The following is a 17,455-nucleotide window of genomic DNA, read 5'->3' on the forward strand; positions in this document are numbered from 1 at the left end:
CAAGCAATGGTTGAATTGGATGGAGATGATGTAAGAGTTTCCTCCAGAGGAAAATATGCTGAAAGGGACATTGTGCAGGTAAGGAATTTAATGAAAATTATTTCCTTTGTTCGTTATGAAGAGGTCATGTCAGCGCTGATTTGTAAATGAACAACTTAAATGGAAATCAGGAGTCTCGGGTTCTGTTTCATGTAGTCAGCTGACTCTCTGTGAGATGCATGTTAAGTAACAGGGCCTAGAAGAAGCACCCAGTTACTCTCCCCTATGCTTCACGTTTGCCGTATGTAAAATAGAGATGTTAATAAATGTCTCTTCCCACTTGTTTGTTGCCAGAAAGTATCATTGAGATCTTTCGTAAAATTAGAAGCTAGAAACATAATGGACTTTTTAATGATGCTTATTCATTTATTATTTGGTCCTCAGTAAAGCTTCAATATATTTTAAGATAGCTGATACATATTCAGAGTAAGTAAACTTAGTAAAAACAAACCAAAAATGTAGATTCTTTTATATTTCTCCTGTGGATTATGGTTAGAAAAGTAGAGAAATAGAATTATACATAAATATATAAACTAAAATACATAAGTAACACTATTAATATAGTAACAGTATATATAATACAATAAAATGAACATAATAGATTGTATGTGTGTGTATATATGTATTTATATACACACAATTCATAATTCTGCTAGAATGCAGAAAAATACTTAACTAAACCCTACTATTCTGGGAATGAACAGAAAGGAAAAAAATCAGTAACCTATACAGGTAAAATTTATCACTGAAAGCGAGGAATTAAATCAACTAAATTTCTGCATACTTTAGAGTCGTCGTATCTTTTAGGATGGCAAAAGCAAAAAAAGGCTATGAAGTATACTTTCAAAGAGGAAAGGGAAGGTCTTGGTATTATTTGAGCTCATGATATAAAAAGTTTTGAAGGAGCAAACAATAGACTTACATATTATCTCCTAAAGAATAACCTGTATGTTCACCCATAATCCAGTCATTAAGAGAATCTAATTTGAAATCTGACAAAATTTGGTTCAAATCCTGAATTTTCCATTGTGATAACTGGGACAAGATTTCTCAATTTCAGTGTTCTGGCACTGTTGTAAGGATTAAATCAGATAACATATATAAAATACATTACTGAAATAGAACTCAGTAAAATACAACAAAAATAATGAAAATAAAGGGAGAGGGAAAATAATATAAAATGATCTGTAAGCATAATATAAAGATTAACTTGATAAAGCTAAAAAAGCATTGTTCATCATTCAACAAAATTAAATTTTAAAGGAGAAGCTTGTGTAACAATTTTTAAGAAGATAATTAAATATGATTTAAACTTTTAACCTAATGTTCTTGGTACAGTAAAAAGCACACACACATGAATAATTAGTTTAAAAGCAGCTGAGATAAGGAACATGGTGATGTGGTCATCTATTTAAGAATCCCATGGTGTTTTGTTTTTATAATTAGACACATGATTATTCACCTTAACCTAATTAGCATAATTATAGGTCCAAGTAATTACACTTTATCTAAAATTTCTCTGTAATGTCTGGTTCAGTTTCCAAAAGAATCAAATTACTGCAGGGTAGTATGAATTTGAAGTCCTTTAGAATGTGTTATGCTGCAATGAAGGCATTTTTGCAAAGTTAACAGAGGCAGCTTCATGCCTTACACTTTCATGTTAATGATGCTTTAGGGTAAACTCCTACTGCTTTCTCCCTTAGGAGGTAAAGATTGCTCACATCATCAAGTTTCCTTTTAGGAGGACTAATATGTTATGTTTGTGACAACCAACAGTTGATAGATATTTTATATATAAAATGAAAATTCTCGTGATCATGAAGGTATTTAGTCTCTAATTGGATGTGCTACATTGGACAGAATATTGAGATAGGATCCAGATCTGTTAAATTACAATGTTGTCACTCGGATCATGAACAAGTCAGTAAATCTCTGTGAGCCTTTCTTTCATTACCTCCTGACTCTCCATTATCTTTGCTCTTTCCATGATGTTGTGAGTCTCGAAGTAAGAGACATGAAAATACTTTTGTTACTTATCAGTATGATATACATATATACACATACACACACATATATATACATGTATAACAATATGTTTCCTTTCATTGAAAGTCAAAATCTTGAGGCCAGTCTACTACGATTAAGTGACACCGAGATCCCCAAAGATTTTGAAGACACCTGAGGATGTAACTAAACACTCAGGGGATTCTACTATGCAAAGTTGAACTGAAAGAGCCATGAGATTTTACCAATACTGAACAGGGAACTAAAATCTTCCCAGAGAAATCGCAGCCTTCTAAATGACAATGACATCTTGACTTAAATGTCTGTATTTAGTTAAGGATATCTGATGTACCCTTCTCTAATTTCATGGAAAATTTCCTCAATGGTGATTGGTCTTTTAAAAATAGTAAGCAAGGTAATCATTTACATATCACATTGTTTTCAAGGTGACTTTCTCTCACCTTGAATAAAATTTTTAAAACATTCCACCACCACAGTTGTCCTGGTTCTACCGTTCACTAAGACACTTTTAAATAAGTTATTTTTAAAAATAGAAATATTCTTGAATATTTATAACATTGGCATTGCAAGGGCCCGCCAAGAATAAAATTATCAGTCTTCCTACCACCAGAAAATATCTAAGCCGTTGTAATCAAAGCTGTAAACACTGCTGGCTAAAATATTACCAGAAAATAGGGTCTTTTTAGCTCTCTTACCTTTTCCCTATTTTTGGTTTCTTACATGTTGATAATCAAGTTAACACACAGCAAATTAAATCCTAAATGTCTTAAGTGGACAAAGAAAAGCCTAAGACTGTAAATAATAGTAAGTAGCTGAGTTTTAACAGAAAAGCGGGGAGTACTAGAGGGGTTTCATTATTAAGTCAAATCTTAAATGCCATCCAACTTCTTTGTATAATAATATATCATAATTTATTAACTCTGTCGTATGCTAGGCAGGCTGAGAGTTATAACATTACTTCACCTTGACTTTATGAGAAGGGTACTTTGATTGCCATATTTTATAAAAGAAAAAATGAACTTTAATTCCTCTTGTCCATAATCACATAGCTAGTAAGAAGTAGCATCATGATTTAATCTTAAAATGTCTTAGTCTAAAATTCTTAAAAAAAATTCTGTATATCTTTGATTCTAAAATCTAAACAGCATTTAAGAGTCTACATGGCCTAACTCCAATCTTCCTCTTAAGCTACACACACACACACACACACACACACACACACACACACACACACACTGTCTAGACAAACATAAGACCAGTAATTGTCTTTACATCACCCATTTCTGTAGCTCTTACTTTTATTTTCTTTTATTGCTTTTACTTGAAATACTCTTCCTCCTCACAGGCCTGATTAAAACCCTACATTTTGAAATTCCCACCGTACACAGCTTTCCACAAAGCCCTCTCTCTCTGCGCACTTGAACTAATTTCTCCTTTCTTTCACTTTATTAGCATATCCCTTTATAGCTTCCTAAAAGTACTGGCCACGTTTTGCCTTTTTGTCTTATAGTAGTTTATAAATAAGGACACTGAAGCCCAAGATGGAATGTTAAACAACTTGTGCAAAGTTCTTTAGGTCATAAATCAGTAAATCCAAATTACCAACAGGGTTCTGATTCCAACACCTGTGCTCTTCTGTTATAATGCAGGTGCCTCTCCTGAACTCTCCTAAAACGCCAAATTATAATTAAGGATCTATTCCCCTTTTCAGGATCCCATTTTTATAATTCAGGATCTATGTTCCTTTTCATATCACTGTTAGTGGTAAATGTATAAGAGATCCATTTGGGTTCAAATAATGTCCGTGATACTTATAACTATCTGTTCTTGGGGTAAGTTAATAAAACCTATCAAGTTTTGATTTTCTCTTCTGTTATGTTCACAATATGGATAACGTGCTGGTAAAAACTAAACGAGATATTGCACTGAATCACTTAACAGAAGGTCTCCCACCTACCAGTTGCTCAAAAAATGCATTAATATCAGTATCAGTTATTATTATTAGTTAGGATGTTGGCATAGTCCATTGGGAAGTCATTTTTATGTCATTGTGTAGCTGTACCTTGGCATGTGACACTGTAGTCAGTTTTATATGTGATTATATTTATTGCCTCAAGATTCAGTCTCATATGACCGTAGTATAAACAGTACACAGGATGAGATTCTGTGGCTGTTATTCTAAACCTTAAATGAGTTATTTTCTTAAATCAGTATATGTAAAGGCTTTCTATTGATTTGCCTCCATGTGCTCTAGATTGGCCATTGTGTATAATGCCAGTATCATTTCTTCTGGCTGCATACAGCTGCTGCCAGCCTATCATTTACTTTAAAATTATATTTAAATCATATTTTCCATTAAAAGGAGAATAATAACCTTGAAGGCTTAGAGTTGAAAATCTCTAACGGAGCTCTGCACAGTAGGAGGATTCACGTAGAATTGAGCAGAACAGCAACTAAAAGCTCATTTGCCCAAACTGATTCCAACTTGTTTCACAAACAGGCAACGCTAGTTGTTAGACCCGCCGTGTAGAACACTTTCCTAGTACTGGGTGGATGCCAAAAGAAAGACACAGAGTGTCAAGGATATGGTATATTTCTACTGAACAGAATGCATTTATTAGTATTCTTCACATGAATGTGATAAAACTAGCACAAAGGAAAAATTGGTTTATTTCTCTAACCTGAGCATTTTAAGGGTCCAATTTGTGGTAACAGTAAGTGATCAACATCCATGCACAAATATGTGGGTGCTGTTTTGAACAGGAGGTCCGCAGGTACAGGGATCAGAAATGATGTTGATGTGATTAACAGAGACCATAAACAGAGTTGTCTGGGAAGCTGAGTGGAAAACTGTGATTGCAGTTGGGTGTGAGCAATAGTCCTAGAAGGAAGAGGGGATATTTTATCATGAAAAGTGTAAGATTCGACCTTAATAAGAGGTGAAGGAAGCAAAGAGTCAGTCATCATTTTCATCTCTCACTTAGGGAATTATCTTGTTCTATGACTGAAGAGATAAATGTCCCTTTGGAAAAGGTTCAGATAATTTAGGTTAGTGAGCAGAAAGTTCTCAACATCTTTTTTTCTCCCCTCAACACACATGTGGGATGAGGCATCCTCCTGTTAATACCTCTTGCTACGACAGTGACTCTTAACACAGGGGAAAGTTTCTTAATACTCAAGGGGTGTATTAGAATCTGTGCCCTCATTTACCACATGTAAGTTAAATGAGATCTGTACTTCCCTCCCTGGCTGAAAACTAAGATTTCTTTCTTACCTATTATTTATGAACCCATTTTAAAGATGAGTAGGACTGTATGTATTGTGAGAACAGTGGTTATGAATCTTAGTTTTGACATTTCAGAGTCTCGTAACATTCTTAAAAATGAATTTTTCTTTATTTCAGTAAAAAAAATTTAGCACTTCTTATAGCATTTGCTGGAAATGTGGAAAAAACAGGTGTTTAAAAATAACAAAAAGGCCAGGAATTACAGTTTTAGGTTACAATACTGATATTGTACCTAAATTTAAAAGAAATTTTTAAATTATAGGAATATTTCTTGTATTTAAAGTTTGATATGAATGTAGACAAAAGATTAGTAAGAAAATAGTCTCATTGACATCTCATATATTAATACATAAACCAATGAACAGTAATAATCATAACTCATATATAGTATATATTGAGTCAAGCACTGTTTTAAGCAATTATATGTTAACTTACTTAACACAACAACCTAATGAAGTAGGTGTTATTATTTCCTCATTTTGTAGAAGAGGAAACTGAGGCAGAGTAGAAATAACTTGTGTAAGATCACACAGCTAATAAGCAGCAGAACCAGCGTTGGAACCTGGGAAGTCTAATTCTAGGGTTTGTGAAAATAGTGGGTAAAAAGATGACAGTTTAATTTCCATGGTCTAGGAGAAAAGTAAAGACCTAAATAAAAGTAAATATACAAGATACAGCAAGAGCTCCCCTTTCCCTAAAGAAGGATCAACTATTTATCAGAAGTGCCGTCATTCTCCTGAAATGTAGGTATTAGCTACAGATTTTTGAAAAACTTACCTTCTAAAAAATACTTTAAATGATAATTATGTATACACGAACCATACCAACATGACTAAATGTTTATTTTTGAAATACTGTCGTTTAAAATAAGAATGAAATAAGCTACAGCTGAAATCAGGTGCCTTTTTCTCATTAATCCTTAACTATGTTGATTCTTATTTTCTCATTTTTCTAATTATAGTTTCAGAGAGAAAATAAACCTAACTTTGTGTGCACCTCTTTGCTTTTTTGTTAAAAGCATCATCTTATCCAAGTTAGATAATATGACTTCACAAAGTTCATAGCCCCCCGTTTCTCTGCTCAGCTGAAGATGATATTCACTCTGTGACTTTTTTGTCACCCTTACTTAGCTACCTTTGGGGTAAGAGAAAGATTTGTCACCTTTCTCTGACACTTTTCTAAAAGCTGTGCTGAGTTTTCCTCCTGGTAGCAAGACAGGGTAAAATTATGATATGTGTCTGTCTATAGTGTGCCTTTTTTTTAAAAAAAGAAAGGAGTACTTTTCTGCTCTTTTTCTTAAAAGAGACTGCTTTCACTGCGTTAGTGGTATTACTCTTGTGAATTGCTTTCTTAACATTTGAACTTGCTTTATCTGTTCCAACCCGGCTGCTTTAGTCTGCTTCCTAATAACAGTTGTTTTCTGAAAGCACATCTTGAGTAATTGCTTAAATCAAAAGTAAATCTTTCGAAGTAAATTTAAAAGTTATGTTACAGTATAAGACGAGAGTGTGCTCACTGTTTTCCTGGAGAAAAAAAAATAATAATTCAAAGCTTTAAATATTATATTTGAAAACTGTTCAACTTCCTGAAATGTCTTCACTGTGCCTTTTCTCCAAGACCTAAAATACCTGTCTCCAAATTATCACAACATTTAACAGTTCCAATCATTCCCAAGTTGTTTTCAAGAATCATCATGTCTCCACGGGGAAATTGAACCTATGCCCTCAAAAGGCACACTGCTTATTAACTTCAGTAACCATTGTAAATGAGAATGGAATCAGGCAATCTGTTGTCAGAGCATTCCATATTGAGCTGATAAGGATTCTCACATGATTGCTTATATAAATATGGGGCAATCATTTTCATGTGATATAAAAATAAGAATGATGATATTTGATGATATTCCCATAAGAAGTATACCAAAATCCTATGCTCAGGTGTTTGGGGGTTTTGTTTGTTTGTTTCCTTTTCAAATAACAGACATTAAAAAAAAAAAAAAACTTTGAGGCAAGACTCAATGTACTGAATATTTCAAGTTACTACTAATGTGAACTGTGTAAATTTTATATCCATTTTCCATGTGATTTGGTGTTCTAGTAATGTAATTGGAAATACTTTACATGTTGTTTAGGACTCTCTAACAATGTAACACCATTTTTTTTTTTTGACCCTGCGTTGAGTAGTATTTCTGCATTGAAAGCTGAATTGCGTATGTATTAACTCCACTGGACAAGAAACTGAACCCTGGGGAGGATAATGCTCCGTCCAGTTAGGAATCAGCATAGGTATAGAACTCGGAACTGTGGAACACATGTCACAATATGATGGGTGTATCAGGCCCAGGAGACGGGAATCATTGTGGGGAAAAACATAGACAACAGTTACATCCCATTTTAGATAAAGTGTATACTAGAAAGATGTGGTCACTGTTAGAGCTATTTGTAATGGATCAAATCTCTTTAAAATGCATAGTAATTATTACGCATCTCACACTTACTCTGGGCTTCTCTGATTCTCCTACAACCAAACGTTTACATGTGTTAGTTTTCGTGTCTGTTAAATAGCACGCTAATGCCTGTTAAGTAATTTTCTTTTCTCCTCTGTTTCAGTTTGTGCCGTTCAGGGATTATATTGACAGAAGCGGAAACCACATACTAAGCATGGCTAGATTAGCTAAAGATGTCCTAGCTGAGATCCCTGAGCAATTTCTCTCCTACATGAGGGCCAGAGGAATCAAGCCATCCCCTGCACCTCCCCCGTACACACCACCTACCCATGTGTTGCAGACTCAAATATGACTGTGCCCTGAAATGCTAACACACCTACACTTCGGTTAAAACTGCTGAGTCCATGCTTTTGCTCCTGGTGCTCTGTAATGAACCAGGGAATGAGATGATTTTCTCAGTTTGGTTTTAGCAGTTAATATGCTTTCTTGGATCCAAAATTAATTATCTTCCTAGCCAAAACTGTAAATATGGTTGTTGCATGAGCAACATAAAAATTGTTCCAATGCTTGAAGCAAAATATGGATGTCCTCTCTGAATCTTTAAATGTTTTTGGACAGAAACAGCTAATTTCCAATGTATTGTTGGGAAAAAGCACAAACTTTTTTAACACAAATCTTGTCCTTGACTGCTTATGTGTATAGGAAAGCAGTCTCTCTGTATCAATGTTTACATGCTACTACTTTTAAAATTTCAATACTTTTATAACTGTTCTTAAGAACACAAGTTTTGAATATTGAATCCTTTGTCTTCTAAATCGCAATAGTTATAATCACAAGAGCAATATCTCTTTGAATGACTGTCTGGACAAATGCAATTGCAAGCAAGGGAAGGGAAGGATGCTTTCATATTTCTCAGTAAGTGAACTGTCTCATGAAGCTGCATCTGCTTAGTAATAAGTTCCTCTGTGCTGTTTGCTAAGTATGGGAACTTACACTTAGCAGATGTGTATCCTGGAAGAACACGCATTTTTCACGAAGTTTGGGTTCTAAATTTAGACTACAGTTTGTTTTTATCTTTTGTAATGCTAAGTAGAACTAATAAAAAGTCAAACATCGTGAACTGTAAATGCATAGAAAATACTTTGTGTGGAAAGTCGCAACTCTATATTACAGTATTATGTAGAAAGACTAAAACCCAGAATATTTAGCTATGAACCATGTAGCAGATGTTTTCAACTGTTTATTTCACTATACCTTGTCTAGATATTTTGATTCAAAGGGATACTGACTCTCTTGATTTGGAAACCTTTCCAAGTTGCCACACAGGGTGCACAAGCTGGAAGGCTTTTTTGTGAAATTCCCAGTTAAATATACACAACCTTGTGACTTAGTGCACAACACATTTGTGAAATAACTCACTCCTATATACTGATCTGCCTGTCCACAATTAATTGTAAAGAGTTTTTGCATGTGCGGTTTTTACAAGAACTACAGTTTTGTGACAAGAATTACAGTTGTGTCTAAATTAAAGCATTTCTTTAGAACAGATGGCCTTAAATTCTCAGAATTCCTGGAAATGATTGTGAATTGCCTTTAAATAATTTAAAATTATACTTCTTTTTTCTTTTGTGTCAACAATGTAACTGCTTTATAATATTTTTCCTTACTTATACCCTATTTATTACTTGGTTTATTTCTATTGTATGTTGTTCTCTTTGTCCCAGGTTGACTTAGGGTGACTTTTATAAGCATGAAACTATTTTACTGAAAGAAAAAATATATATATTCACATCTCTAACAGTATCAATGTTATATAGTTATGTAATCCTAAATTGTCCATTTTTAGGTACATATTAAAATCTTTGAAAGGATAACTCTTTGCTCTGTCAATTTTATATATGAATGACATGGGATCTGATAATTTCCTTTACTGGTCTTAAATATTCATGCCAGTATAGTTTATTAACCTACAATTTTTTAATTTACTTTCATTCATCAGTTCAAAAAAGAATAAATAAGATCAATATTCTTTCCTTTTTGTCAAATACCAATTATTTTTCTTTGACTTGATCAGATAAAATGAAGGTGTATTCTTTCTTATTCTTTCTAAATACTAGTGTGCCCAAACCTAGTGGGGACAGATGGTTAAGAAACAATCTTAGTTACAAACCTTATCCTTTGGCAGAGTATAATCATCAGAAATGTATACGATGTTAGTTCGTTCTGTATATCAGATTGGAGAATACCTAGTCTTGTCTCTTTGTTGTATAAATGAGGAAACCAAGACTGAACAGGCTAGGTGATTTACCCCAGAGTGTGTAACTAGAGTATAGCTCATTACCACTGTAAAAATAACTACTTAACTTTTGTGAGTTGCTGTTAGAGGATGTACAATGAGAAATCCCAGAGACGTATTCCATAAATGAAAGTGCATTCCAATAGTGGCACATACAGTCTAGATACCAGGGACATTCAGACAGTAGGTAATGAGCAATGAGAAAAGATACATATCGAGAGAAGAATGATAGCTGCAAGTCATCAAACCTGCTGCGGAAACTATGACCGGGCTCCCCAAGAACCTCAGAGGCTTTGGATGCTGCCCTCTCTCTCTGATCCCATTCCCTTCCTCTCTGACGGAAACCATGTTAACTCCAGGTTGAACCTTCAGCCTTCTATTCAAGCGTCTTCATCACCTGGTTTCACCCAGTTATATAATACCAATTTCCATTGCTTCCCAGATAAATACTAAAACTATCCAGGCTTTCCTCATCACTCTTTTTCAACCAATCTGAGTTCATCTGGAGTCTCAGACATAGTTTGCACTCTTCCCTTCCATCAGGCTCTGCCTTCCACCTAAAATATCCTTTCTATATTCTAGCTCAAGCCCCAACTTCTCCTAACCATGTTCTTTTAGAACTTCAACTAACAATAATCAGTACCTTCTATGAACCCAGTCTTTGCATTGCATTTTAACATATTCAACACCTCATATTATATATAAACTATTTTATTTTGTCTGGGGCATCTTGTCTCCCCAAAACCAGAGAATATGATTTAATGGCACCTGGAATAGGTAAATTTCCACAACTTCCCAGGTTACTGTAATGTGTAACTGTTGCAGATAAAGAATATCAGGTAACTCAATCACTGCTTTCAGAATTCTTCCAGCATATAAAACAGGGAGAAAAGAAAAGGTGGGTAACTGAATTCAGAGTGTTGTGGGGAGGGGAGGGGACAGCAGTCGAAGGAGCTTTGGACTCCGAGCTATTTTGTTCTTTGGGCTTAGTGAGAATAATTAGGGGGACTCATGTATTTTTTAAAATTATTATTACTGTGGCTTGTCATCAGCTTAGGACATAAAAAGGTTTCTCTCACAAGGATGAGGTTGATGTAGTTGTTTCTCAGAGGACCGCAACTGCCAAAGAAGAGCATACTGAAGAGCATGCCTTGTCCTTTCACCTTGCGTGTATTTTGACTATTTTAAGCCTTTGTGTTACTTATATCAGTAATTGACACAAAATGACAAGATACCTAATAAAAATTCACTTGGAGCTTAACTTATGTCATTAGCGCAAGTCAGATACACTTCCTCATAAAGAAACAGAGCTGAGGATCAAATTGGTTTCCTCTGAGTGCATGTGGTATCACTTAATAAACATCAAAAGAATGAAACTCTGCTTGTGAGAAGTGACACTTGTGCAGAGTGTTGCCCTCAGTGGGTCACAGGTAGCTTACAGGTGTATGCCTTGCAGATGGGCTGCAAGGTCTACCCCTTGGGATAGTTGGGGCTCCCATGCTTCAGCATCCTTACTGGCTAACCTCAAGACATTTTACAAGTATCTTTTTTTTTTTCCATTCTTGACATTAAAAGGCAAGAAAGTGTATCTTGACTTAAATAGGCAGAAAAGCCCTCCATTACAGAGATTATTACTCAATCTTTGCTTTGTAACAGGTTCTCTGATTATGTTCTACCTATATTCCCTAATACATTCATACTGCAATTAAATTCAAAGGATGTTTCACCTGTAACCCCATCATCAATCTATGGTGGAAGCAAGGCCCAGAAGAATTAGCTGCTAGGGTCCTCATGAAAATCTCAAATTTACCTTAATTGTGTACATCTCTTTACGTTGAGTACAGAATTTCTGAGAAAACCTTCCTGCCTTCTCAGTCACCTAAACAAACATTCTATCACTCTCAGAGTTGGATTTCTTAATCTAGGTATTGACGACCCACAAGACATCGAAATATAAAAATCAAAGGGATTCAAAGTTGTTCTTTTCCCTTAAAATAAACACAATTCTAAATAACTTCCCCTCCTCACCATTACTGTGACCCTCACCCCACCTTCTCACCAAAATATTCCTCTATTTGCTCTGCTGAAAATGATTTAACAATAAGCCAAGCCTTTCATTCTGCAAGATGTAGGGAGGTACTGAGAGGAGAGACATGAGACCTTTAAGAATTAATGAGCACATTTTATAAATCTACTGACCTAATTGTTTGTACCAAGAACTTTTTTTTTCCTGAAAAGCTTTATTTCATCAGTTCTTCAGGTGTGATTTTGACGCCGGAAGGCTTGGTACATCATGAGCATACAAATGCTGAGAAGGGCTTCCTTTGCACATATGAAAGGGGAAACAAGAATGAACAGAAAGAAGCCTGAGCTGTTTATCACTTTTCATAGATGATGTCTACACATGTGATTCTAACAACACTCACAACTCAGAGTTCAAGTTTCACAACCAGAGTAAGGAGGCACCAAGCAGAAGGATTTGCCCAATAGAAAGTAGGATAAATGCCCCATAATGAAATCATTTTTCGTTAAATTTCAGGTGACCTCCGCTAACTATTCTACCATATGGAAATACTTATTTGTAATTAAAATGTACTAACACAGTACGCGGAAGCCTCCTAATATAATAGTTGCACTAGGATTATTTCTTAAAGACATACTCGTTCTGATTCCCATCACAGACTTCTGAACAGTTTTAGAGGAAACACCTTCAAACGTCAGAAGGTAGGGTTTTGCTTGCTTTATACTTCATTCAGTCACCTCCAACCCCATCATCTACTATTGTTTTACTTCCTGGGCCTTGGAGATTCTCTGAGACCTAAAACTCTCATCTCTGAAATCTGGAGAAAGACGACTACTGAGCTCTTACCATGGAAAGAACAAAAGTAAACTGAGCTAAAGATTTGCTCTTTTCATTTTAAAGCAACAGTGGCCATAACATCATGATTTTCTCATCACACAAGTTATTCACTTAATTGAATTTCCATGACACAAGAATGATGGGCATTCCTAGTGTATTTAGCGAGGCTGATTTCATACAGATCAAATTTGCTATTAGTTAAAGTGTGGATCTCACTAACCTCACAAATTAAGAGGAAGGTGGAAGGAAGAAATATGATCAGGGTTGGCTTTAAAATAACTCCTCTTTCAGAGAGCTTCCTTGCCTTATAAAATAAGTTAATTAATAAAAGTTATGAGAATGGTTCAGTAATTTTGACAGAGAACTAGTTTGATAGTTCTTAAAATTTCCACAAGATGATTCTGACAAGAAACAAAAAAAAAATTTATCAAATCTTTTAAAAAATATTTAAGTCTGAATCTACCTACAATTGACAAAATTATTTCACTATCTTATTTCCTACAAAAGCAAAAGGCATACTTTATAATTTAGAAACGGGCAAATTTGGCATATGGCCCTTACATAACAATTCTGCACCCGAATATTTAAAAGAGAGTTGGGGAGCCCTGGGAAAACAAAGCAACAGTTACTTGAAACCCTTTTGGGTTCATCAAGAAAAACGTTTTAAATCCCTAACCCCCCCCCCCCAAAATCTTTATGGTCATAGTTTTCAAATCCTGAGTTAGGTCATCAAATGGCAGTCTGGAAAGGTAAAAAATTATAGGTACTCTTAATTTTTAAATTTATTTTCTGATGATACATGGTAGGTTTAAATCAATGATTTGAAATCCAGATCCCAAGGATTATATATGTGCTTGGCCTTTTGTATAAGCTGGTTATAAAGCTGCTGGACGCTTCACCAGAAGGAGCGTAACTCATTATCATGCCATATATTTGAGTCAAAAGATCTGAGGTTCTACCTCGGCTGTCTGATTTTAGAAAAAAATATTGCTTAAATATCTAATCCTAATTTTTATCATTAAAATAAAAGGGATGGTATTTCTAAGGGTCCTTAAAACACTGTTCTGTGGTCATCTCAACAAAATGTTACTTTAATTGGAACATACCCTGAAGCTTGACCCTTTAATAGCCTGATTGGAGGAGGTTATTGAATGAACTTGATGTACTGAGCTATCAAAGAGCCTTCTGAGAGATTAATCAACAAGTGAAAATTCTCAGCTAACCCTATTTTAAAAGGAAGGTTATGAGCTCAGCCACTACTCCAAGTCAATCAAATATTCTCAATATTCTTCTCTTTGCCTGAGAACACAGATGATGTGGGAAAGATGAGGAAAATAAGCCCAAGTCCCATGGCTCTGTGTCTTTGAGCTTATCTGTGCCCTAATGCCTGTGTCCCTGCTCTTACGCATCTCACTTACCATATTTTTAATTTGTTTGTTGTCTGTATTTCAGGTTTGTCCATGAATCGCATGACAGCAGAAAGCAGACAAGGCTTATTCACTCTTCTGTCTCTAACATACAACACAAGACCTCACTCTTAGTAGCTAATCAATTGAATTATTGAAAGTGAGTTCAATCAAAAGACTGATCACTAAGAATGGTCCATTAGTAACTTGGTATTTTAAGATAAGCCTGATTTTCAATGTATCTACACTGAGAGAGATCAGTAAGTTCTTTAAACAGCACCAAACCTCACTTGTTCCATATTTATTTATCCCTCCTCCAGAGCTATGAAAGGGAGTGAATAGCTATCAACAGCTTCTGTCTCTCCACCTGCATTCAGGGCTAGTTAGCAGTGAAATGATCAAAGGGCAGTTGGGCAGCAGGAGAGAAGAGGTTAAGGAAGCTCTGACACGATCTGACAGCCGCAGGTCCTGACTCATGATGGTCACAAGAGAAAGTGTGCTCCAGATGTCAGAGTCTTATTTCTGCTCTGAAATTTCCTTTGACCAAGCATGCCAAACAAAACAAAGTAAAACAAAATTAAAGATTCTACATTCTACCTTAAAAATTTAAAAGGCAAGAATTTATATTTTAGATATTGAAAAACTATACTGTATCCTGTATAGCTATACCGTGACTATACTATATAGCTAACCTTTGCATTATATGTATGCTTTGTGTATTTCCAAGTGGACTGTGCCTGTGGCGGGGGGGGGGGGTGAATATACACCTTCCTATTCATGTACCTGCATATGTGAGTAAGCAACAGTAAATGTGGAGACAGTAAACAAGGGCTTGTGGTACAGAAGAATGACAATGCTTTACAAGCAATTACTGCCTTTCCTGGTGCTAATTACCTACCCTGGAGGAAGTATTCCCAACCTGTACAGAATATGGACAAGAACATAGAAGGTTAGAACTTTGAAAATGCATTAATAATAGGACAAGGAGACTTGCAAATTCTATGCTAATACTTATAATTTTAATGTATTCTTGCATTCTCTGCTTAGCAGCATGGGAGAAGGATTCAATGAATACGGATTTGGCTGTGAGGAAGAGACATGGAGGACTACAGTTATTAGAATTCCATCTACTGGTTGTTAAGACTGAATTCCATTTAACTTTCTACTCAAAATCCTACCTGCATCCTCCATTAGATAATCTATTTCTTGTAACTATTTCCTAAACTGCAGTAATGACTTTGATTTGGCATTTAATTGCTTATACAGCACTATCTGACATGGGACCTCTGCCTACATCTGTCAAAATTCTGCTCACCCACAAGGCCTTGGCTCAAATTCTGCTTTTCAACATTGGTTTCCTGCATTTCCTAGATTGCTGGGAATCAATACCTCTTTTTCTCTCCAACCTGTACATGGGTGTCCTGCTCTGCCTCTTGGTGGGAGGGGAGGGGCTTTGTTTGCAATGGAGAGTCTTACTGCTGTAACACTGCTGAGGGGCAGTTGAAGTCTGAGGTTCATTAACGAGAAGCCTATCTGCTTAAAGATGTGAGTCATGTTCTTGAATATATCTTTTGTCATAAATAAAGGTAATGCTTTACCACCCATCCACTTTACTCCTTTGTCCTATTTCTCATTTCTTTAGAGAAGAATGGACTAATTTATCCAGCTTTTAAAAGACCCGAACCATCTCTCAATGAGTTCCCTGCCCGCAATGTTACCCAGTCTCCCACACGGCTCTGCACAGCCACTCCTGACTGGGATTCCTCCTATCTTGCAGGACAGAATCCACAAATCTTAGTTTCTGTTCTCCCCTAAAGCAGAGCCCAAGACAATGTCTGAGGTGTGTGTAATAATCTCCCAGAGTGGGAGTGAGGAACTTGAGAGATGGAAAGAGGCAAATCTATTACAAGGCTATGATATCAAAGTCAGTGGAGGCAACAGGGCTCCCTCCTGCCCCCTAAACTTCTGAAGCTCAAAAGGAAGGCTTCATCCACCCCAGGATTAACTAGGAGAAGTGTATCTGTGAGCCCCCATCTACTATTGGTTAGTCTGGCCTATGCCTCTGCACCGCTCACACATGCTTGAAGAATGGGCTACTCCAGCATCTGTGGCATTGGAGCCTTTCCAGGGTGAGAAGGTAAAGACATTCAGTACGTGCCCGAGGGAAGATATTGTCTGCAAAATGTAAGCTGAAGCCTGCGTCATCAGCCATGGCTGAAATCAGAAGTGAGGCTGAGAGAGTGGGTTGGGACTTGGGTTATCAGAGGCATATGAAACACAAGGCCTTCAAGACACACACTGAACTGAAATTGCCTATCCTTCCAGCCTCTTGTTCTGCCCACATAAAAAGCAACTTGGATTAAAGTGCATGCTGTTCTAAGAATGCATCATTCTATTTCATACTCCATGCTTTTCCACACTCCAATCCTTTTTCATTCTCAAGCCCACTCATCTTCCACAGCTCTGCTTGGGTATCTCTGCATAAGTTAATGTCTCCTTCCTTTTGTCAGAATAAAGGAAACCTCATTTAAAATGGTGTCAGGAAGCCCTGAAGGGGGCGCTCTCATGCACTACCACTCAGCTTTGCTTGCACATCTCAGTAGTGAAACAGCTTACCTAACACACTCTAGCAGGAGAAAGAGAGATTCTTCTCCTTGCCCAGCAACAGCCAGCCAGTGGGAAACTGCTTCTCATCCAGTCAGAGCCACCAACTACCCTGAACTCTTACTCTTTTCCAGTGAACTTTTGTAGAAAACATTCCCTCCCAACTTCCTCCTTTTTCTTCTATGAAAGCGCCTGTCCTTTGTTCTCTGGACTTCCCTATGGTTCATCATAATTTGCTTGTCCCAGATCATAATCCCTCCACTATCCCCAAATAAACTCATGTTGCTTGTTAAAAAAAAAAAAAAACTGCTATTTTATTTTTAAAGTTAACACTTTAGTACATTAAATATCATAATGTATATTTTAATGTAAATTTTAAGTTAAAGTGTAATATATTTAAAAGTACAAAATCGTAAGCACATTGCTTGATGAATTTTCACAAGATAAACACATTTATGTAGCCACCATGACGATAAAAAATATGTTACCAGAG

The 17,455-nt window shown here is 36.0% G+C and overlaps 1 protein-coding gene across 5 annotated transcripts in view; it reads left to right on the forward strand.

The window, feature by feature from the left end:
• The window catches only part of CPNE8 (copine 8), a 195,654-nt gene that overhangs the window by 161,760 nt on the left and 16,439 nt on the right, over window positions 1-17,455 (forward strand). For 3 of the 5 annotated variants that reach the window (XM_010970530.3, XM_074375044.1, XM_045507045.2), the window contains 2 exons: window positions 5-78; window positions 7,960-9,825. In XM_010970530.3, the coding sequence (XP_010968832.2) occupies window positions 5-78; window positions 7,960-8,148 (263 nt within the window). In that variant the 3' untranslated portion in view covers window positions 8,149-9,825. Of the gene's footprint in view, window positions 1-4; window positions 79-7,959; window positions 9,826-17,455 lie in introns of those variants that run through there. The other 2 variants (XM_045507043.2, XM_074375045.1) reach the window with 1 other exon arrangement.

This window comes from Camelus bactrianus, chromosome 12, assembly GCF_048773025.1.
Source record: "Camelus bactrianus isolate YW-2024 breed Bactrian camel chromosome 12, ASM4877302v1, whole genome shotgun sequence".
Taxonomy (NCBI): Eukaryota; Metazoa; Chordata; class Mammalia; order Artiodactyla; family Camelidae; genus Camelus; species Camelus bactrianus.